At 46.7% G+C, this 24228-nt stretch overlaps 1 protein-coding gene and 1 pseudogene across 1 annotated transcript in view; one reads left to right on the top strand and one right to left on the bottom strand.

Annotated features, from left to right (window-relative positions):
* Positions 1 to 1299: 1299 nt before the first annotated feature.
* On the bottom strand, positions 1300 to 3426 carry LOC133759086 (glutathione peroxidase 7-like; annotated as a pseudogene).
* Positions 3427 to 3480: 54 nt separating this feature from the next.
* LOC133759085 (calreticulin-like) overlaps positions 3481 to 24228 on the top strand; it is a 32714-nt gene continuing 11966 nt past the window's right edge. The window contains exons 1-5 of the mRNA XM_062190080.1: positions 3481 to 3601; positions 14342 to 14443; positions 17123 to 17326; positions 20816 to 20910; positions 22084 to 22293. Coding sequence (XP_062046064.1) covers positions 3541 to 3601; positions 14342 to 14443; positions 17123 to 17326; positions 20816 to 20910; positions 22084 to 22293 — 672 coding nt within the window. The 5' untranslated portion in view covers positions 3481 to 3540. The remainder of the gene's footprint in view (positions 3602 to 14341; positions 14444 to 17122; positions 17327 to 20815; positions 20911 to 22083; positions 22294 to 24228) is intronic.

Raw genomic sequence — 24228 nt, 5'->3', positions numbered from 1 at the left:
TTTCCCAAGGTTTGCACAGCTGTGTCAAAAGCAGTTGGGAGGCCACGTAGGCCAAAGCCTGGAAAGCATCCCATGCATTTTCATGGCTCACTGGGGCAGTGGGGACGCAAGCCTGACTACAGGAGGTTGAAGGGTGGGTGAGAGTTTAGGCAGTGCATACAGCAGGTGCGGGTTATGTTTTGGAGGATTCAGACTGAAGAAGTAGAGTAGAGCTTAGGTGCTTAAGTAGACACTGTGAGCTGCAAAGGGCTGGCAGAAGGTTTGGTTGAACGAAGGTAGGAATTTCGCAGAAAGGTGAATGTGCAAGAGTTGCAGGGAGTGGGAAGGAGCTGGTTCTACATCTCTTTTAACTTTAGAAACCCATGCACCTGGCACATGGATAGTGCTCAATTAAAGGTTTGTGGAAAGAAGGAAGGAAGGGTACACGAGTTAGGCAGAAGGAAGCCAGTTGACTGTAAAGAAATGGGGGAGAACACATACATTTCAGGTATCAGAGTGTAAGAATTGCAGGACAGGAGGCCATGGTCGTGGGGGGACGTGTTTGAGTCTGAGGTTTCAGGGCAGTGTCTGGTGAGAAGCCCCAAGGTGTGAATGTGGAGGCAGATGGCCAAACTGCAACAGAAGTGAAAGTGAGCAGAAATGGGGAGAGGTTGTCCTGTAGACAGGGAGGTCACCTGGATAGCGGTGGGCTTGCGTGGACAGGAAGACTGGAAGCTAGATGCCAGTTTTTTAGCACATGGTGGGAGTGACTGGGAATGGTAGATGAACAGAGCAGGAAGGTAAAAAGTGAGAGGGGAGACCCCACAGCTAGTACCTTAACTGCACACCATAAAGCTTTCCACTCCAGCTCTGGAAAAAGGTACCCCAAGGGGCTGCAGCCAGTAGACTGGGGCAAAGCCTTTCCAGTCTCTGCTGCTTCTGTCCTGATGGTGGGATGGTGAATGCAACCTTTCTTTTTTCTTTTTTTTTTTTAAAGATTTATTTTATTTATTTGAAAGACAGAGTTACAGAGAGAGGTAGAGACAGAGAGGTCTTCCATCTGCTGGTTCACTCCCCAGATGGCCGCAATGGCCAGAGCTATGCCAATCTGAAGCCAGGAGCTTCTGCCTGGTCTCCCACACAGGTGCAGGGGCCCAAGGACTTGGGACATCATCTACTGCTTTCCCAGGCCATAGCAGAGAGCTGAATCAGAAGAGGAGCAGCCAGGTCTTGAACCGGCGCTCATATGGGATTCCGGCACTGCAGGCAGTGGCTTTATCCCCTATGCCATAGCGCTGGTCCCTGGCCAGAATAGTGGCTGGTGATTCACTGGTCAAGAGCTCTCACTGGCCAGGGTTCCTATTGGTTGCTCTAAGATTCAAATCATCAGAACACCAGCACTCCTCCCCTGTAAGATTGATGGGGTGGGCGGGCTACGAGGGAATGAAGGCGAGGCCGTGGTCTCTCCCTCTGAAGCACCTTCGAGTTTTCTCTGGTCACAGCTGCACAGGCGGTGGCAGCCGAGGGCGCGGGGCTACAAGTCTTCTCGATTCCGCAGGATGAGCTTCCTCACAAGCGCGGTGATCTGGGGCCTGATCTCCTCCACCGGAACCGTCGGGTCCCATGCCCCGATCACCTTCCCATCCGGGGCCACCAGGTACTTCCAGAAGTTCCAGGTGGGCTCCTTCCCAGAAGTCTGTATCAGATCCTTGAAGGTGGGGTGGGCACCAGTGCCAGTGACTGCGACCTTACTAAACATGGGAAAAGGGGCTGGTGCTGTGGCATAGTGGGTTGGGGCTCCACCTGTGGCAGCAGCATCCCACATGGCACCAGTTGGAGTCCTGGCTGCTCCTCTTCCAATCCAGCTGCCTGCTGGTGGCCTGCATGGGGTGGGAGGGGGAAGTGGAAAAAGGCCCAAGTCCTTGGGTCCCTGCACCCATGTGGGAGACCCAGAGTAGGCTCCCAGCTGTTGTAGCTATTTGGGGAATGAACCAGCAGATGGAAGACCTTTCTGTCTGTCTCTCACTCTATCTGTAACTCTGCTTCTCAATAATTAAATTAAAAAAAAAAATCTCACTGGCATTCTGAGGACAAACAACAACAACATGGGGAAAGAGACCCCGTAGGTGCGGCAGGCGAAGCTCTCGATCTCCTTGTTGCTGTCCGGCTCCTGTTGGCCAAACTGGTTGCAGGGGAAGGCGAGCATGTTGAAGTGGCGGGGACCCAGGTCCCTCTGCAGCTGCTGCAGATCTCGGTAGTTCTGCTCTGTGAAGCCACACTCGCTGGCCACGTTCACCACCAGAGACACTAAGGCCTGGTGCTTCTCCAGCGACACCAGCCTGCTCTGGATGTTGACCACCTTGAAATCATAGAAGTCCTGCTCCTGCTGCACACAGGCCACAGCTCACAGGAGCAGCCACACCATCGCCACTGCCACCACGACTCGCTTCCCAAAACTGATTTTTCCTGTATTCCTCCTACTCCCACCCCCCACACCGTCTCCCACCAGTCCAAGAAGCTGAGGGCCTGTTATCTCACATTTTAAGTAGTACTTAGCAACTTAAGGAAGATGAACCTGGGATTCCTTGAATGTGAGGACTGAAAAGAGCCCTGGGAGTTCATCTCATCCAACGTGCTCACCTGTTCTCCATTTTCAGAGGAGAAAACTGCTCCAGGGAGGGGCTGTGGCTTGCAGAGTGATCTAAGGGCTTTGTGGCAGAGCCTGGGATTCAGGCTCCTTTCTCTCTGCTGTTTGCCCAGCCTATTCCAGCCACCGTGCAGCACAGCAACCAGAGCCTGTGCCAGGCTCCTGGACGCCAACTCTCTCTGTACTAATGAGGAAACTGAGACCTCGTGGTTTCCCAAAGCCACACGGTGAGTCAGTGACACAGGTGTTTGCACAGCTGAGGTCTCTGACCCTCAGAAAGGATTCACTGGCCACTGCGGTTAGCAGCCATGTGTCAGGTGGCCAGCAGGTAAGACCAGCGGCTTTGGGGACACTCTGAGCTTTTGGAATCCCAGAATGTGCTTAGGGATTGGTACATTAACACATGCAGGGATGTTGGGAGGTTGAACAGGAGAATCATCAAATTAGTGATACAAATGGATATGAGGGAGAAGAATTAATGGTAACAGCAGTGATCAAGTGACCGTTATAAACGCACAAACTCAGCAGAAAGCAACTGGAATTCAAATGAAGGACTGTCGGATGCAGGAGTTACCAGGGTGTGTGTGTGTGTGTGTGTGTGTGTGTGTGTGACACAGAGAGAGAGAGAGAGAATGTTAATTCTCTCGGCTCTCAGACTTGACCATGAAAACTTGGCCAGAGAGACACTCTAGGACAAAGGGCCTCTGTGCCCAGCTGGCACAGACACACCGAGGCCAGCCCAGCGGGGCTGTGGAACACACTGCTGCTCGAGCCTCTGACTGATAAGCAACTGAGACCATCTGTGAATCGTGAAGATCTGGACACGCTGAGCCCGGAGAAGAATCCCCCTGGACAGATGCCTGAACCAAAGAGGCCTCATCCAGCTGGCCTTCCCAGGTCTCAAGCACACACTGATGGCTGGGATCTCTCTGGAGGCTGCAGGAGGTGGAGCTGAGAGCGGCGGCCTTGGAACAGGTCTGATTCTGCCACTTGCTCACCGGGTGACTCTGGGTAATTCACAGCCTCTCTGTCTCCACAGATGGAGGTGATTATGCTCCAGAGAAGGGAGGGCTGAGTGAAGTGAGGGATGGAAACCAGACTGCTGAGGCCGTAGGCAGCGCCAGCTCCCTCCCTCCCTTCCCTGTGGTATCCCCCATCCCCACCTCTCATGGCTCACCTGGAATGTGACTCACTCTCTCCACTCAGCACAGAGGCTGGCCACCCTGTTTTAAATAACACCTTAACACCTGAATTTTCTCCAAAGAATTAGTATTGTCTGCTATTATATTGCATATTGAATATTTATCTGGTACTTTGTTTAAATTTTGTCATCTTACCCTTCAATTAGAATTTAAATGCCAGGAAGGGAGGAACTTTGTTTTCTTGGAGTAATAGGCCCTTAATAAATAACTGAAGGAAGCAAAGAGGGAAGATGGAAGAGAAACTGTTGAAAAGACAGTAAAAGCTCCTCCCACCTCTCTTGGCAGATGTAACCACTCTGACTTGATCATTTTCTTTTCAAAGCTACAAGGGGATTTCAAAAAAGTTTGTGGAAAGATGGAACTAAAAGAGAAATTTAGAGACCAGTGTTAAAACAGCAGGTTAAGCCACCACTTGCGACACAGCATCCCATATCAGAGTGCTGGCTCGAGTCCCCAGCTGCTCCACTTCCAATCCTTCTCCCTGGATGGCCCAAGTGCTTGGGTCCCTGTGCTCACTTGAGAGACCCGGAAGGAGTTCCTGGCTCCTGGTCTCAGCCTGGCCCAGCCCTGACCTGGCTGTTGTGGCCATTTGGGAAGTCAACCAGCAGATGGAAGATCTCTCTCTCTCTCTCTCTCACTGCCTTTCAAATAAATAAATCTTAAAAAAAATCAATATTGCCTCATTAAGTATGGCAAAAACACCACAGTAATGTTAATAAAAGAGGAAACTGGGTGCAGAATATACAGGATCTATGTAACATTCTTGAAATATTTTCATAAAAATAAAGCTATCTTAAACTAAAGTCTATTTTTTAAATGAAGTGTTTAAGACTCTTAAATGAAAAAAGAGAATGTATTGCTTCACCTAAAATTTTTCCCTCCATGATTTTGTATTGAAAAAGAATCAATAAAGAAAAAATCTTATTCTTTCATCCAGTCAGTCCCCTAAAAAAGTACCTAAATATAAACAAAGACTTCTGTTAATCTTGGCAGAATTTGTAAATGTGAAAGTTTTACAACAATCATAATGTTAAAATTATAGGATTAGGGCCGGCTCTGTGGCTCAATAGGCTAATCCTCCACCTTGCGGCGCCTGCACACTGGGTTCTAGTCCCGGTTGGGGTGCCGGATTCTGTCCCGGTTGCCCCTCTTCCAGGCCAGCTCTCTGCTATGGCCCGGGAGTGCAGTGGAGGATGGCTCAAGTGCTTGGGCCCTGCACCCCCTGGGAGACCAGGAGAAGCAACTGGCTCCTGCCATCGGATCAGTGCGGTGCGCCAGCCGCAGCGCGCCGGCTGCAGCAGCTATTGGAGGGTGAACAAACGGAAAAAAAAGAAGACCTTTCTCTCTGTCTCTCTCTCTCTCACTGTCCACTTTGCCTGTCAAAAAAAATATATAGGATTAGGTAGATAAATCATAGCATAGTCAAGTGATAGAATGCTATGCAACCATGAAAAATAATCTGTATTAAGAATTTTTCTGACAGGAAAATTAATTTACTTATAAGTGAAATAAAGTAGGATACAAATTATGTGTGTGTTTGTGTTGTATGTGTGTGTGTGTGAGAGAGAGAGATAGAGAGAGAGAGAAAATTCAACCATATACAGGAAAAATATATTTCAAAAGGCTAGAAAATACATATCAAAATGTTAACAACGATAATTTCTGGGAAGGAGACTATAGATATTTTTACTGCTTATTTGCATTTTCTGGACTTTCTACATTTTATACAATAAATTACTTTGAAAAATTAAGAAATATAAAATAAGGGTGCAGTGCCGGCATCCATATGGGCGCTGGTTTGAGTCCCGGCTGCCCCACTTCCAATCCAGCTCTCTGCTGTGGCCTGGAAAAGCAGTAGAAGATGGCCCAAGCTCTTGGGCCCCTGCATCTGTGTGGGAGACCTGGAAGAAGCTCTTGGCTCCTGGCTTCCAATCTGCTCAGCTCCAGTCATTACGGCCAATTAGGGAGTGAACCAGTGGATGGAAGACCTCTCTCTCTGCCTCTTCTCTCTCTGTGTAACTCTGACTTTCAAATAAAATAAATGAATCTTTAAAGAAAAAAAAAGAATTATAAAATAAAAAAACAGATGCTTTATTTGCCTGTCCCTCCCATTAGACAGAGAGCTCCTTGAGGGCTTGGGGGCCCAAGGAGTTATACCTCACACTACTGCCCTGGTGTCTAGCCCTCAGATGGCACAGCAAAGCTGTTCTGTAAATATTCAAGTGAAAAGCTTCTAGCCTTTTCTACTTCTAGCACAGAGGCTCTGTTGTAATATACACTTCGTTAACAAACTTGGTTATCTGTACAGGATGGGACAGCCTCCCGGATAAGTGGAGGACCTCCACGAGGCTCTCATCCAATGACAGCAATGATGGTTATTTGTATTAACTTCATTGATTTTGTCCTCATGCCGATCCATTGCTTTACAAACATGTATTCAGCATGTGCTATGTTTACATAGCTCCCTTTTTTAGAGTTTTTTTTCCTTCAAAGACTTATTCATATTTTGAAAAGCAGAGTGAGAGAGATGGAGAGACCTTCCATCCACTGGTTTACCCCCCAAATGGCAGCAACAACCAGGGCTGTGCCAGATTGAAGCCAGGAGCCTCACACCCCATCCAGGTCTCCCACATGGGTGGCAGGGCCCCAAGGATGTTTGCTGTTTTCTGCTGCTTTCCCAGGCACATTTAGCAGGGTGCTGGATCAGAAGTGGAGCAGCTGGAACTCAAACTGGCACCTATCTGAAATGCTGGTGTTGCAGATGGCGGCTTCACTTACTGCACCTCAGTGCTGGCCTCTAGAGTTTCGTGTAATCCTCATCTATAAGGAGACAGATTCAGAGAAGTGATCAGCTCACCACGTCAACAGCTGGGAAGGCTCAGATGTTCATCCTGTGCTGCTGTTCACCACCCTGCAAACCTTTCCCCCAGTCGGTTAATATTTGAACGAGTAGGATCTGTATGACAGCTATGCAGGTAGACCGGCAGACAGACAGAAAAGAAGGGAAGTAGGCAGGAAGTCGGTAGGCAGATAAAGCAGGGTTGTGGGTCCACTGGCCTCACGAGAACTGGGTGCTTTGCTAGGACCACACACTGACCTTGGGGAGGGCTGCTCAACAGAATGGAAACAGTGGAGACAGGAAACCCTGAAAACCAGACCTGTGCTTCCACTTTACATGACAGCCCAATACGGACTTAAAGTCCTCAGGAAAGTTTAGATATTTTTAAAGACATTTATTTGTTTGAGAGGCAGAGTTACAGAGAGAGGGAGAGACAGAGAGAAAGGCCTTCCATCCGCTGGTTCACACCCCAAATGGCCACCAGGGCCAGAGCAGGGCCGATCTAAAGCCAGCAGCCAGGAGCTTCTTCTGGGTCTCTCACATGGGTACAGGGGCCCAAACACTTGGGCCATCTTCCACTGCTTTCCCAGGCCATTAGCAGAGAGCTGGATTGGAAATGGAGCAGCCGGGACTCAAACTGGCACCCTTAGGGGATGCTGGTGCTGCAGGCAGAAGCTTAACCTACTATACCACAACACCAGCTCCCTAGTCTTTTTTTTTTTAAGAGTTCTCTGTACAAAAGGCCAGGATCTTTCATGATATACAGAAATATTTTTTTTTCTGTTGAAAATGATAGACAAAATGTTGGAACCTGAAGGGAAAAACGTTAGGTTATCTGTCAAACTCTTCTGCCGAACATCATCTGATGATGTTGACTAAATTCAGCAAACAGGTACTTTTTTTTTTTATTATTTGACAGGCAGAGTTAGACAGTGAGAGAGACACAGAGAGAAAGGTTTTCCTTCTGTTGGTTCACTCCCCAAATGGCCGCCACAGCCGGCGTGCTGCGCCAATCTGAAACCAGGAGCCAGGTGCTTCCTCCTGGTCTCCCATGTGGGTGCAGGGCCCAAGCACCTGGGCCATCCTCCACTGCCTTCCTGGGCCACAGCAGAGAGCTGGACTGGAAGAGGAGAAACCAGGACTAGAACCCGGTGCCCATAAGGGATGCCGGCGCCGCAGGCAGAGGATTAACCAAGTGAGCCATGGCGCCAGTCCTAGAAAACAGGTACTCTTATCTAACTATGCAGGCATTTTCTATCAGATCTATTCCATCCCAGGTTCAGAACTAGGTGCTGGGGAAGGCACAACTTTTATTTTTCAGTCTATAAATATTTATATCTCTTTACCTTTGATGTTATATCTATATCTATCTATCTATCTACCTATCCATCTATCTATAGTATGCTTATTCACATATAAATATAGATAGGTTCAGCCTCAAGTAGTGTTTATTGAGCATTTATTGCATGCCTGGTACTGCATTGCACAATATTTCATGTAACTCTTTGAGAAAGTGTGAGTGAGGAGGTTGGCGTTGTGCCACAGTGGTTATAGCTGCTGCTTATGGTGCTGGCACCCTGTATTCCAGTCTCTGCTGCTCTGCTTCTGATCTAGCTTCCTGCTGACGCACCTGGGAAGGCACTGGAAGATGGCTCAAGTGCTTGGGCCCTTGACATCCAGGTGGGAGAGTTCCTGGCCCCTGACTTCAGCCTTGTCCAGCCTTGGCTGTTGCAGCCAATTGGGGAGCGAATCAGAGGATGGAAGAACTCTCTCTCTCTCTCTCTCTCTCTCTCTCTCTTTCTGGCTCTCCCCCTTTCTCTGTTGCTTTGCCTTTCAAATAAATAAATAAACAAACAAACACAAATCTTAAAAAAAAAAAAAAAGCAGCAGCAGCAGCTATGAATTAGAGGACCCCTTTCTACAGTTGGGGAAACTGAGTGTCAGAGAAGTTAAAGAAGTTGCTGAAACTGGTAGCAGCGCCCTAGCCCAGTGTTTTGATTTGAGCTCCATAAGGAGCCAGTCATGGAGGGAGGTGCAAATATGGAAATAAGTTCATTTGACCGGGGAACTGTGGTTATGTGGCCTCCTTGGTTCCATACCTCTGCAATTGGAATGTGCTGTGTACAATTATCAGCGAGATACGCTAACTTCTAAAAGTTCATCACTGGTTGGTGTGGGTCTCTGGGGACCTACAGGTGTTTGATTAATAATTTGAAGGAAAGATTTAGCAGGGGCACTGAGATGTTAGCATCCAACCTTGGTTAAAGCAGTCTCTCTCTCAGCTAATGAGCTCTTGGTGATCAGGCCCTTGTAGTAGTCTCCTCTCTCTCCTGCAAAACTGTGCAGTACTACTTAGAGTTTCCCTGAACCACCATGCTGTTCCAGGCCTCTGGGCCTTTGCACATGCAAATCACTCTGTTTGGAACACCTGCTCCTCACCTTTGTGCATTTTCAAATCTTATTCCTTCCGGTACGCCTTCTTGCCTTCTCGGAACACTGCCTGATGCTGCATGCTGTCAGTGCTGTTTTGAATTTCATTGCCTTGTCCCTCTTTGTATCACTACTATCCTCTCCATGCTGCTGTTTTACTTGTTTTCAGCTGTTTACCTCTCTGTCTCTTCTACCAAATTATGGACTCCCTGAGGCTCTTAAGTCCCTAAAGGAACCTCATCAGATTCATGTCTGTGTGTCTGATGCCTGGCACAAAGTGAATGCTCAAATGTTTATTGAATGGAGAAATAAATGAGTCTAGAGACACAGTGCAGAAGAACTTAGTTCTGGAGTTGTATCTGCTGTTGAGAATCGTGTCCTTGAGCAAATCGCTTCCTTCTCTGGGCTTTAATCTCCCTATCTGTAACGGCAGGAAGTCAGATGCGGTGATCACCAAGGGTCATTCGGGCCTCAGTCTTTTATGATATTAAGACGTGGCCGGCGCCGTGGCTTAACAGGCTAATCCTCCACCTTGCGGCGCCGGCACACCGGGTTCTAGTCCCAGTTGGGGAGCCGGATTCCATCCCGGTTGCCCCTCTTCCAGGCCAGCTCTCTGCTATGGCCCGGGAAGGCAGTGGAGGATGGCCCAAGTCCTTGGGCCCTGCACCCACATGGGAGACCAGGAGAAGCACTTTGCTCTTGGCTTCGGATCGGCACAATGCGCCAGCCGCAGCGGCCATTGGAGGGTGAACCAACGGCAAAAAGGAAGACCTTTCTCTCTGTCTCTCTCTCTCTCTCACTGTCCACTCTGCCTGTCCAAAAAAAAAAACAAAAAACAAAAAACAAAAAACAAAAAAAAACACCTCTCTGGCCAGCGCTGTGGCTTAACAGGCTAATCCTCCGCCTTGTGGCGCCGGCACACCAGGTTCTAGTCCCGGTCGGGGTGCCGGATTCTGTCCCGGTTGCCCCTCTTCCAGGCCAGCTCTCTGCTGTGGCCAGGGAGTGCAGTGGAGGATGGCCCAGGTCCTTGGGCCCTGCACCCCATGGGAGACCAGGATAGGCACCTGGTTCCTGCCATCCGATCAGCACGGTGCGCCGGCCACAGCGCACCAGCCGCGGCGGCCATTGGAGGGTGAACCAATGGCAAAGGAAGACCTTTCTCTCTGTCTCTCTCTCTCTCACTGTCCACTCTGCCTGTAAAAAAAAAAAAAAAAAAAGATGTTATGATGGTAAGAGGCCAACATATGAGACATTGAAGTGGGACTTTATTAATCACATGGCATTATTTTCCTTACAAGAGGGGTTCCTTATTTTGAGACACTCTAAATTATACCAAATTTGGTTTGCATCAAAACTGTTTATCCAGAAACACCATCATTAGTGAGAAGTTCTGACTTCTTGTCCCATAGAGTTCAAGGCTGAAGTTGCACAACTGTTTCTACATGTTTGTTAGGCCCAATTAATATTTGTCAAATAGATAAATTGATGTATCAATTCCTTTATAATCTTATGGCTTAGACAAAAGGCATGATTCTTCATTGATTTAATCATTTAACAAGATTTTTGGTGATTTACTCTGAAATTGATACTGGGACACGTTGGTCAGCAAAATAGATATGAAACTTACCACTTTGGTTGGGAAGACAGACATTATTCACCTTATACACAGAGTAGAAGTTACAAACTGTAAAAGAGCTGCAATCTCTTTAGGTTATAAAGGGCTTTTCACACAAGTGACTTCATGAGATGTCATATAGTACAGGGATTGAAAGCACAGATTTTGGTGTAACACAGACCTGGGTCTGGGCCTGGTTTGCCCACTTATTTATAAACTGAGATCTTGGGTAAGATCCTGAACTTCAGTTTCCTCATCTTTTGAATGGAAGAATAACTAGGATGTTCATTGCCAACCAATAATAATATAAGAATGCAATGAGATGGTCAGTGAAAAGTACCAGGCGCAATGCCTGAAACAGTAGCTATCTTATTACTATGCATTTTTCCCCCATACAGCGCTTTACTCTGTTTATTTCACTTCTTCCAGAGAAGTTTGGAAATCAAACAGGTTTGAGTTCACATCTCAGGTCCACCACTTACTAGACACGAAGTGGGACTTAAGAATACCTGTCTCATAGCATTGCCAATGACAGTAAATGAGGTCAGGTTTTCAGGGAGCCACAGGAGGGTCTCATTCACAATAATATATGTATTGGCTTTGGCATCTGTGATTGTCCTTCATTGGCCTGCTGTGGCCAGGGAAGCAGGGTCCAATCCATTCAAGTCACAGCAACTTTAGGCAGGAAGGAACTCCTGGGACCCCTCCCAAAGGAGCTAAGAAGAAAGGTGGGCACACAGACACCTTGAGTGTTCAATACTGAGACCTTGAGAGAGACAGGGGAAGATCACAGAAAATGTTAGGGAGGCAAAATTTACCTCTTCTCTTTTACAGCTAGGGACTAAAAATTAAAGTGACATAAGTCAGATTAACAGGAGAAAAGCATACAAGTCTACTTAATATAAGTTGTGTGTGAATGGTGTATTAGCCAATTTTCTGTTACTTTAACTAAAATAACTGAGAGGAGCTTCTCTGGAGAAGAAAAGGTTTATTTCAGCTCACAGTTGGAGGTTCCAGGATGGCGTAGCCCCGTGGTCTAACGTCTGATGAGGGCTGCTCATGGTGGGTGCAGAAGCACGATCAGGGAAGAGAGAGAACCTAGACTCAAATAAGCAATCCTCTCTAGAGAACTGCTCTCCAGGGGCACGCTTCCAGCAACCCAAGACCTCCCATGGGCCCCACCTCTCAGGTACCATCATTGGATCAAGTTTCCATCATTAACCCATCAAACATTGACATTAAGAATCAGAATTTTATCAGCTGTGTGAGTTTTAGGGAGACAAATCCTGCTGTACTCACAACACGTGATGGCCCTCATAAGGGAATGAAGATCCAAAGAAGCATCAGAGTCGGCTTTTTATATATCTAGTTGGACAGAGAAGAGTGAACTGTGAAGTGTGACAGGGCAGGTTAATTCACTGGGGAGAGAAGTGACTAGGAAGATGAGGGTCAGTTCAATAAGATTTGTTTATAAAGATTTCCCTCAATTTCAACTTCCTATCCTTGATAAAAAGAATGTTATTTACAGGGGTAGGCTCCTGGCACAGCAGTTAAGATGGCACTTGGGATGCCCACATTGCATACTGGGGTGCCTGAAATCAATTCTCAGCTGGGGCTCCTGACTCCAGCTTCCTGCTAATGTACCCGCTGGGAGGCAACAAGTGATGGCTCAAGTACTTCAGTCCCTGCCACCCACACTGGAGATCCAGATTGAGTCACAGGCAATTGGCTTCAGCCTGGCCCAGTCCCAGCTGTTGTAGGCATTTGGAAAGTGCACCCAAATGGGAGAGTTCTCTCTTTCTCTGCTTTTCAAATATATAAAATCTAAAATTTTCAAAAGAATGTTACTTTAAAAAAGAAATAAAAGAATGTATTTTTTATTTTTTTCTTTTGGTATAGGAAAGACATTTCTCACATGAAAATCTTATCTTCTGCTTTTGAAAGCCAGAATGAAGGTCAGAGTGATGGTCAATGTGCCAGAGCAGCATATTTTGGGATGGCATATTCTTAACTTCTTCAAAAGCAAGCCCAAATCCCCTGGGTCTCATGAGAAATGGTAGCTGAGTCATCAGACTTGAGCAATAGGAGCTGCTAGAGCAGCTCCCAGTGGTCTTAGTGGATGTGTGGTGATAAGGGGTTTTTGTGAGTAGAGCTTAAAGCAATAACCTTAGATATTAGGTTGTGGGATTTGAGGAATGTCCAGTTAGCTGCAGGGAGCTGAAATACAGGCTCCCTTTAAGGCCAGATTGCCCTGTGACTCTGGGATCATGGTGGGTCCAGGAAGTCAGCAACTCCAAGCGTACAATCAGAAAGGCACTGAATGTTTGGAAGGAGTGCCAGGTCCAAAAAGAGTACTTCTTTGTCTACATGCCATCTAGGACAAAGCAAAGCAGATTTATTAGCATCTTCTTGAACTGCAAGGAAGGGTCTAAAAAATTTAAACAACAAAAAGGGGTAAATGGAAATTGATTGTCATCATATTACTAATTCAAAAAGTATAAAATGTTATTGCTAATGTCTTTACTTGTGGAAGATTTTATTATTTTACTGTACTAAACATAAATATGTATAAGGGCTTTGTCTCCCTAAGCATATTTTTCCATCTACACTTTAAAAAAACCCTACACATTCATTTATTTGAAAGGCAGAGTGACAGAGAGAAGGAGAGAAATGAGAGAAAGAGATCTTCCATCTGTTGGCTCATTCTCCAAATTGCTCCAATGACCAGAGCTGGGCCAGGCCGAAGCCAGGAGCCTGGAATTCCATTTGAGTCTCCCATGTGGGTAGCAGGAGCCCAAGCAATTGGGCCATCTTCCGCTTCTTTCCAAGGCACATTAGCAGGAGCTGACTTGGAAGTGGAGCAGCTGGGACTAGAACTGGTGCTCTGGGGCCAGCACTGTGGCACAGTGGGTTAACGCCCTGGCCTGAAGTGCTGGCATCCCATACCGGCGCCAGTTTGAGACCCAGCTGCTTCACTTCCAAACCAGCTCTCTGCTATGGCCTGGGAAAGCAGTAGAAGATGGTCCAAGTCCTTGGGCCCCTACACCCGCGTGGGAGACTAGGAAGAAGCTCCTGGCTCCTGGCTTTGGATTGGCGCAGCTCTGGCCATTGTGGGAGTGAACCATTGGATAGAAGACCTCTCTCTCTCTCTCTCTCTCTTTGCTTCTCCTCTCTCTGTGTAACTCTGGCTTTCAAATAAATAAATAAATCTTAAAAAAAAAAAAAAAAAAACTGGGAAAAAAAAAAAAGAACACGGGAAGCCGGCATTACAAGCAGTGACTTAACTCGCTGTGCCACAATGCTGGCCCCTCCACCTACTTTTATGAGAATAAATATTTCATGCCTTTCAACCACATAGTCTCTTAGTGACTTTCAGGATTCAACTGTCATACAGAGGGTGCGGTAGGGCGTTAACTTACAAATGGCTTGGTAGTTGAGCCACTCCATGTAGGAATGCACAGACAGTGAGACTCGGGCACCAGACATGAGGGGGATTTCAGGAATATTGCCGCCATCCCCTGATACACCCTTGCCACTCCTCTAAGTCCCAGTCAGCATTAGCAGCATTTTAATGTCTTTAAGAAAGTAAGTACTTTCTATGTGTTGCTGTTTTTTCCTTTGTTTTTTAGATGGATGGAAAAAACGATGGGTAGAATCTAAACATCAGCCGGATTATGGTAAATTTCAGCTCACTGCAGGAAGATTTTACGCAGACAAAGAAAAAGATAAAGGTAAATGCTGGGATTCAGGAATACACTAATTGACAAAAAAATTATGACTTTCATACAATTGTCTTTTATCTACAATCAAGTCACTTCTTGTTCTTAACATTGAAAATAGAAAAGAATAAACTCCTCTAGAAAAATGATAACATCTATTCGCTGAATAAGGACATCTCAAACCAAGCTCTTACATCCATTGTCCCCATTAATCTCCCTAGCAACTTTGGGTGGTGATTACTATTATTTTGCCAGTTTTGCAAAGAAGCCTCAGAGAGGTAGAGCCACTTGCCCAGGGCTATATACACAGCTGGCAAGAGGTAGGGCTGAGATCTCATTCTGGATCTGCCTCCAGGGACGGTGTTCATTAGCACTAGATTCTGCTGCTTTTCCCAGGCCGCTGGGGTTTTTCAAATATCACTCTACTTGAAATAGAGACAAGCACCATAGAACACCCAAATATCTCTCTCCCCTACAACCGTTTAATGACACTGGCTGTGTCATTTTGGGCAAATATTACATCTCTGAGCCCTGATATTATATAGAGGTAATAATCACTGCCTACCATTAGCCTGGGCTATTGGGAGAGTCAAATAATGTTGTGGAGGAAGGGTGAGCTCTGAGGACAAGGTCTGCAGGCATTTTTTTTTTTTTTCCGGAGAAAGCTTTGGTCCTATAAATAGAATCCATTGATTGTTCCCTGGAGTGGTTTCCCATCTTCTCCCTCCTGGCTGCTGTTATGAATCTGATTTTCATGTTTATTAAGGGAGAGAATTATGAACTGGCTTGAGCACTTTAAATCTCATTTAAATCCACTCTGGAAAATTGTTTCCAGAGGAGACAGAATTGGAGCCTGAGAGGTCCCTGGGAGGCCTGTGCCTCCATGACCCCTGTGAGGGCAGTCTGCTGCCACCCACATCTCATCCCTGTTGGGCTCATTTGATTCTGCCTGGCTAGCTAGAAGGGCCTTGGGGTGCAAATGAGGTTGAGAGAGCAGGGCTTGGCAGAGCAGTGACTCAAAACCATGACTTCATGCCTACAAACTGTGTGCTCTTTCCCTGGTGCCCACTCCAGCCCCCATGCAATTTTCTTGGGCCACTCTAGCCCACCTTAAGATCTTCAGGGAACTAAGCATACTCCTCAAAGTGTAGGAGCTATAACGCATCGTCAGGCGTGAGAGTGCATACCGCAGGGCCTGGGGTGCGATAAATGCCCAAGCATCATCATCGGAATCAGACCCGGGGATCCTTCCAGGCAAGTTAGCACAGTGAGCTCAGACCCTGTCCTAGATGCTGGGAATATAAAGACGCCTTTGATCTTCAGGAGCTTAAAAATTATTCAGAGCCTGACATAAGCCCGTGGAAGTTCAGACAGCTGTGGTGTTTTGAAGGAAGGACCCTCAGGAAGCTTGAATATTGGTGTAGCTCTTACTTACATTTTGTGTTGACAGTTTACAAAGTATTTCTCACGCCTCTTACCTGTGTGATCTTCATTAGGAATCTTCCCAGGTAGGAGTAATTATCCATATGTTGCCGAAGAGGGCCTGAGACTCAGAATGATAGGAAGGTTGCTGGCTGGAGCTGGGAGACGTGGCTTGTATGTCTCATCTCTGACTGTGTGTGCTTTCTTCATCTACAGTCATGTAGTTAGACTATAGAGAGGCTCCCAGACTCCCGACAGCCCTGGTATTTTCTGAAGTAGAGGAAAATGTCATGGTTGAGGGTGGGAATTCCCCAGACTGGTTGGGGGATACAGACACGTGACAGGGCCCTCAATGTTGTCATATTAGTGGTGGTGTTAGTAGAGCCCACCTCATGGAGTTACCACGAGGATTAAGTTCTATGAAACACACTGGTAAATGTATGTGTTCCATACATGTTAACAACCATCGTTGCTCAATCTAAGAGGCGGTGTAGGACTTCCTTCTACAACAGCACTTGTGCATGGCACAGCCTCATTCTGGCCACCTAAGAGGACTCAGAAAATCAGGGCTTGTTCTGAAAATCTGCGGAACAACATTCTGTAATCTCTTGAAAATTAAAGACAGCATGGTATAGGGGAAAGAAAGAATCAAACAAACATGGCTTAAAATCTGAGTTTGCAGGGGTAGGCATTTGGTCTTGTGTTCAAAATGCCAATTGGGACACCCAATCTTGGGCATCCCGGATTGAAGGCTTGGGTTTGAGTCCCCACTCGGCTCCTGATTCCAGTTTCATACAAGCGTGCGCCTTGGAAGGCACGTGATGATGCTTCAGGTGCTTGGCTCCCTGCCTCCCACCTAGGAGACCTGGAGTGAGTTCTCAGCTCCCCAGTTCCAACCTGGCCCAGCCTTGACCATTGTGGACATTTGGGGAGTGAACCAGCAGATGGAAGATCTCTGTATTTGTCTCTTTCTGCCTTTCACATAAATAAATTAATCTTAAAAATAAAAAATCCCAGCTTGGTCCCTGACTAGCTGTGGGCCCTAAACAGATCACTCCATGACTCAGCCTCCTGCTTTGTGAAGTGGCAATATCCATTTTGCAGGGTGGCTTGAAAGAGATGTGGGTAAAGCTTCCAGCACAGCAGCTGGTACATAATAGATTTGTAAGAAAATACCAGAGCAGCCTTGGGTCAAATTAGGTCAAGTGCTGGGTCTCTCTGGCTGCTTTCTGGGGATGTTTGCCTGAAGACTGTGGTCTCTGCCTCCAGGTCTCCAGACCAGTGAAGATGCCAAGTTTTATGCCCTTTCGACCCGATTTAAGCCATTCAGCAATGTGAATGAGACCTTGGTGGTTCAGTTTTCAGTAAAACACGAGCAAGGCATCGATTGTGGTGGTGGGTACGTGAAACTCTTTCCTGCTACCCTGAACCAAGAGGATATGCATTCGGAATCTGAGTATTACATCATGTTTGGTAAGCTCACCGATAGATGTCAGCCCCATGGGATCATGTAAGAGCCACTGTGGTTGTTGGAAAGGTTCAGACTGACCTGGAAAAGAATACTTTTTATGTGATAGCTCCACACCTCCTCTGCTGTACAACTCTTTCAAAGGTCTGAAAAAAGCAACTCTAAACTTAAATGCTAATTTAAGTAGACCAAAGAGATGGGGTAGGGAGCAACCTGGCATTAGCAAGCTCTACAGGACAGGGGCACACTCCCCAGTTCTCTGAAAAGGGGAAGGAGGTCACACACTGTGCAGACATTCTTCTGTGTGACCACGTGCTCTGCCTTGGTTGGGGGTGGGGGTGGGTGGGGGGTGGGTGGGTGGTGGGTGGGGGTGGGGGTGGGGGGGGGAGCGGGGAGGAGAAAGGCGCAGGAAATGACCTTCATCAAGCATCTGTACTGTGCTGGGAGGGCTGCATCTGCAGCCTAGTTGCGTTCCAGGCCTCCTGGGGGCAGTCAGGCTCTTACTCAGCTCCATCTAACCTTGAATCCAGTTGCAACATTGTTGATACTAAAAAAACCAACAAACAATAACAATCAATCCAACTCTCCAAGCACAGCTGAAGAACATGGACTGTACTGAATGTTTTTCATACAGTCAAGAGGAAAGTAACTCTAAACTTTTTGATACTAAAAAAACCAACAAACAATAACAATCAATCCAACTCTCCAAGCACAGCTGAAGAACATGGACTGTACTGAATGTTTTTCGTACAGTCAAGAGGAAAGTTTACACCCACATCCCACAGCAAAATTCCCCTCAAGTTCCCCTTCTACGCCTTCCCTTCCTTGTCTAGGGAGCATCAGAGCTCCCTTTGCAAGCCCTTGCCAAAATCCTCCCTGCACTTTCTGTCTGCATCCTCCTGCCATCTACTCTTTTTTTTTCTTATGCAGAGCAATATTGTACTCTAGGTGTTTATAAAGTGTGCCTTTGCCCACTTTGTGTTCATGTGTGTATGCATGTGGTGGTGGCAACAGGGAAATTGGAAATAGTAAAAATGTAATTTTTCCTTCATGCAAATATTATTTATTCTATATTCAAAAACTCAACAAAATTGGGCTATTATCTCCACTTTATAGATGAGGAAATAAGGGCAAGAATTTTGCCTAAGGTAAGTGGGAAGTCAGTATTTGAACCCAGTCTAAAATACTATGGCGCTAAAGCCTATGTTTTTTCCACTCCACTCATACCTGCAGGCAAGTGAATAATTTTTTAAAAGGCAGAATGAAAGATATACCTTTAAACAGGAATTGATGATGCACTGTGAGATCACAGAAGGCATGATTCAACCCAATGGGGGCTTTTTGGAGGACGTATTAATTGTTCTTTGAGGAGTGAGTTCAATTTTAATAGGCAAGGGGGTGGAGGGCCCAGGAAACAGCGAATGCAAAAGCTCAGTCATGAATTCAAATGCAAGTAGAGAAATGGTGAGACCCATGTGGCTAGGGCACGCTGTGCAGATGTGTATGTGTGTTTTTCGCATAGTCAGAGCACAATAACATGGAAGGTGAGGTTGGTGTGTATGTTAAGGGGCAGGTGTTTAGCGGTTAAAACGTGGATAAAATACCTACATTTCACATGAGAGTATCTGGGTTTAAATGCACAGCTCCAGTTCCTGATTCCAGCTTTTTGCTCATGCAGACCCTGGGAAGCAGCAAGTGATCAAGTGATTGAGTCTTTGCTACCCATGTGGGAGACCTGGCTCCTGACTCTGGCCTGGTTCCAGCAGTTGTAGACATTTGGGGAATGAACCAGTGGATAGGACCTCTGTCTGTCTCTTTCTCTGTGCCTCTCAAATAACTTAAAAAAAAAAAAAAGATTTATTTATTTATTTGAAAGTCAGGGTTACACACACACACACACAGAGAGAGAGAGAGAGAGAGAGAGAGAGAGAGAGAGAGAGAGAGAGGTCTTCCATCTGCTGGTTCACTCCCTAATTAGCTGCAACAGCCGGAGCTGCGCCGATCCAAAGCCAGGAGCCAGGAGCTTCTTCTGGGTCTCCCACGCAGGTGCATGGACCCAAGGATTTAGGCCATCTACTGTTTTCCCAGGCCATAGCAGAGAGCTGGATCGGAAGTAGGACAGCTCGGTGTCAAACTGGTGCCCATATGAGATGCCAGCACTGCAGGCAACAGCTTTACTGCTACGCCACAGCGCTGGCCCCCTCTCAAATAACTTTACAAAATATTTCATTGAGGGGCCAGCACTGTGGCATAGCAGGTAAAACCGCTGCCTTTAGTGCTGCCATCCCATATTGGCAGCAGTTCAAGTCCTAGCTGCTCCACTTCCTATCTAACTCCCTGCTAGTGCTCCTGGGAAAGCAGAGGAAAATGGTCCAAATCCATGGGCCTCTGCTCCCACCTAGGAGACCCAGAAGAAGCTCCATGTCTCCTGGCTTTGGACCAGCCCAGTTCTGGCCATTGCAGGCATTTGGGGAGAGAAACAGCAGATAGAAGAACTCTCTCTCTCTCTCTGCCTTTCAAATAAACAAATAAATCTTTTAATAAAAAATATTTTATTGGGGCCGGTGCTATGGTATAAAGGTTAAGCCTCTGCCTGGAGTGCCGGCATCCCATATGGGCCTGGCATGAGTCCTGGCTGCTCCACTTCTGGTCTAGGTCTCTGCTGATGTGCCTGGAAAGGCAGCAGAAGATGGCCTAAGTGCTTGGGCCCTGCACCCATGTAGGAGACCCAGAAGGAGTTTCTGGCTCCTGGCTTCAGCCTGCCCAGCCTTGGCTGTTGCAGCCATTGGGGAGTGAACCAGCAGATGGAAGCGCTCGCTTTCGCTCTCTCTCTCTCTCACTCTCTCCCTGTATCTCTGCCTTTCAAATGAATAAATAAGTAAAAATCTTTAAAAGGTTTGTTTATTTATTTATTTGAAAAGCAGAGTTACAGAACAAGAGGAAGAGGGAGATTTTTTTCATTTGCTGGTTCACTCCCCGAATGCTGGTAAAGCTGAAAGGACCCCAGGGTTCTTTGCTAGGTATGCATAGGTTTGAATCTCAGCAAGAGTACTTGTTAGTTGTTTGACCTTGTGCAAGCTGGTTAACTTTTCTGAGTGACAATATTCCCAGCTAAAAGTACACCTGCTTGTGAGAATTAGATGACATGATATAAAATGCTTGGCACAGGGGTTTCAGGTTAGGTTTGGACGGTGGGAGCCCTGGCAAGAGATAAAGGGAGAGAAGATAGTTTATCCCTCAACTGCAAGTCAGCTTCAGGCCTAGGGTGGGACTAGCTCCCTGCTGCTGGGGGCTGTGTCTCTGTGTCCTGCTCCACCTTTGTAAATAATTCTTTCATTAAATCCTTCCCCAATAATTCTCAAGTTGAATGTGCCATCTATTTCCTGCTGAGACTCAATTAATACACAGGCTGTGTCTGTCATGGCTCCTGACCTTGGATTGGGCAAAAACTACCTAAAAGAGATGTGAAACTGTGCTTTGGGGTTTGATTCCAGGCCCTGACATCTGTGGCTTTGGCAACAACAAAGTACAGGTCATTCTTCATTACCAAGGGAAATACCATGAGAACAACAAGACCATCAAGTGCAGGGTAAGTGTGTGGGCTGGTCCTTAGTCCAGGGGGAAGTTATGATAAGCATTTTATTTATGTTATATTATTTAATCCTGACAAAAGCCCTATAAATTAAATACCATCACCTGCATTTTACAAGTTAGAAAGTAGACTTAGAGAAGTGCTGTAAATTGGAGGAGTTTGCAAAGGAACAGTTGCTCCAAAAGCCTAGCAAGCCACATAAGGTTCTGTGTTGGCCAGTTCCCCACTGCTAAATATTGGCGCGGACAGTGGAGGTAGGGAGTACTGGGCTTAGCAACGGGTGGTGGTGGCATGTGGTGGTCAGTGCATCCTAGTAACATCAAGTTACTGAGACCTTGGTCAACTACAAGACAGTAGCTGGACCTCATCTGCAACCAGATGGGTATTCACCAAAAGCCAGGCACAAAGTGAGCCAGACATGGTCCCTGACCTCGCAGAATTCACAGTCAACTGAAGGTAAGAATCTAGCGAAGGGAAGTTACAGTCTAGTGTGACGGCATCTGTGGAGGCACAGGAGATCCCCATCCACCTTGGAAGCTTAGAGGTTTCCCCTGTGCTGAACTTTGGAAAATAAACATGACTTGGTCTTGTGATGGGGTGTGAAATTTCAAGAACCAAATTCCTGGAAGAGACAATTCTATGAGAAAAGCCAAGGCAACTCGAGAGACAGTAGCACCATAAGAAGTTTGGTACCACTGGGACACAGAGGAGGGGCAGGAACAGAGGCTGGAGAATCCCACAGGGCTTTGGTCACCAGAGAACTTGTGTTCAGGCCTGGGGTCCTCCTTAGCAGGACTGTGCATGGACTAAACACGTAGCGGTTCCCTGAAGTACTCATGGGCGTGCTTATGGTAGAAGTTGTAGACCCAACTGATGACTCATATGTGAGCCGTGCTGTTGAGATGCTCACAGGCTAGGGGTCTGGACAGAGAAACAGGCAAGATCATGGACCGATCAGAGCTGCAGGGGAGGGAAGGACTGAGGCTTGGAGAGACCAGAGTGTGGATGAGAGTAACACTCAGAATCCCTGTAGAGGTAACCAGAGAAATGGACAGAAGGGTGTGGTAAATGTATTTGTAAATATGTGGGGGTGGCCTTCAGGGTGCGTTTGATGCTTGAAATCCAAAGATGTCCAATATAGAACTGTGATTTTCCATCTTCCCTTTATAGATCAATAAAGACACTCACCTGTACACTCTGATCATTCGCCCCAATGCTACCTATGAGGTCAAAATTGACAACCAGCAAGTAGCAGCTGGGGAACTGGAGGATGACTGGGACTTCTTGCCTCCCAGAAAAATCAAAGACCCCTATGCCCGGAAACCACGGAAATGGGATGAGCGCCTGCAAATAGAGGATCCTGAAGATAAGAAACCTGAGGTCAGAGGGTGTTTGGCTGGGAAGCCGGCAGGATCTCACTGTGGGGAGAGGAGGAGGAGGCTAGAAACTATGGAACAGAGACAGGGGCATCAATCCCTCAAGGAGGCATGCAGTTATATTGGTATCCAAAGATACCAAGAAAGAGCACAGCAACTCAGATTCACTGCGATCAGTTGACTCTTCTGACAGCCTGTGTGCGCAGTGTGTTGTGATTCTTCTATCATGCATAAGAAAATCGATGCTTAAAGAATGGAGCATTTGCCCAAGTACACACATGTTAGAACCAGGATTTGAATGTACATATCTTTGACTCCAAGGTGACCAATATGGGGAATGTGTGGAGTGCAGTGTATTTATTGCATTTTGGAAACCTATACTGGATAGAGCTATGAATAGGAGAATCTTTGCTTCCAGGGACTCAGTCCAGAGGGGTGTGTGTGTGTGTGTGTATATATACATATATATGTGTGTGTATATATATATATATATATATGTATGTATAAAACCAAGAAATCCCATTGTGAGATCAGTGCTGAGAATCAGGGGATCCAATGGCTCAGAGAACCCAAAAGAGGCTCCTCACCCTGACTGGGATGGGGAGTTGGCAGGGGTCTAGGAAGGAGGAGGAGTGATGGGCATACCCTAAGGGTTGGGAAGATAGACCCTAGAGACAGACACATGGGTTAGAATCTGAGCTCCACTATTTTCTAAAACAAAGATTTATTTATTTATTTGAAAGGCAGAATGACAGAGAGAGAGAGAGGGGGAGATAGAGATCTTCCACCTGCTGGTTCACTCCCCAAAAGGCAGACTCTGGACTACGCTGAAGCCAGGAGCAAGAAACTCCATCCTGGCCTCCCACACGGTTGGTAGGGACCCAAGTACTTGTGCCATTATCTTCAGCCTTCCCAGGCACATTAGCAGGAGCTGGATCAGAAGTGGAGCAGCCGAGACTAGAAAGGGCATTCCGATATGGGATGCTGGCATTGCCAGCAGTGACTTAACCTACTGCATCACAATACTGGTCTCTGAGCTCCAATATTTACTCACTGTGAATCTCCAACTTATCAACAGTTAGACCTGAGCAAGGAATATTACTTCTGTGAAAGCCAATTTAATAAACAGGGATTATTGTAATACCTATGTGCGAAGGTTGTTGTGAAGATTAAATATGCTAACATAAAATACAAACTATGGTGCTAGGTATATAGTAAGTCCTTAATATATGACCTTAATAGGTTAATAATTTACTGAATTCCAAACAGTTGACTCATTAGAGCAAGAAAAATAGGTTAAAGAAGATGTTTCAGACCCAGGGAGCAGCAGAAACAAAGGCCCAACGGTTAAGTGGAAAATAACATGATCGTGTAAAGAACTGAGAGCAGCCGTTCATTATTTGGGGAACATAAAGTTCAAGGTGGGTTGTCGTGGGAAGTGAGGCTGAACAGGTCTGTTGGAGTCAAGCCATAGAGTGCCTCATCTGCCATATTGCTACCACACAGGTCAGAGCAAGGTCAGCCTCGTGCAGAGATGTTTGAGGTCAGGCAGGGAACAGCATGGGCCCCAGCAGCTGAGTCCAGTCCCCAAGAAGAGGCCTATGGAGTGACGTACAGTGGCCCAGCCATGTATAGGGAAATTCAGCAGGGACGCCAGTCCTAAGGAGAGGGAGTTGTACTCAGCACTTAAGGCAGATAAGCAGATGAAGTGTTTGGACCTTTAACACCATGGGAAAATTGAGGGCTAGGTTTCTGCCAGACCCAGCAGACAGGGCAGCAAGACTAACCATAGAACCCCGCTCCTGGTGAGGACTGTTCACCTGATACTGTCCAGATTGGCTCAAGGCTGGGAGAGCAGAAGGGCTGCAGGCCTCGAAGTCTCCCACTGAGAGGACCAGGGAAGATGGAGGCTGACTAGCCCAGACCATGGCCCCAGGAT

Source organism: Lepus europaeus, chromosome 5, assembly GCF_033115175.1.
Source record: "Lepus europaeus isolate LE1 chromosome 5, mLepTim1.pri, whole genome shotgun sequence".
In the NCBI taxonomy this organism is placed as follows: Eukaryota; Metazoa; Chordata; class Mammalia; order Lagomorpha; family Leporidae; genus Lepus; species Lepus europaeus.
The sequence above is the reverse complement of the archived record's forward strand: the minus strand, read 5'-3'. Positions and strand labels throughout refer to the sequence as shown.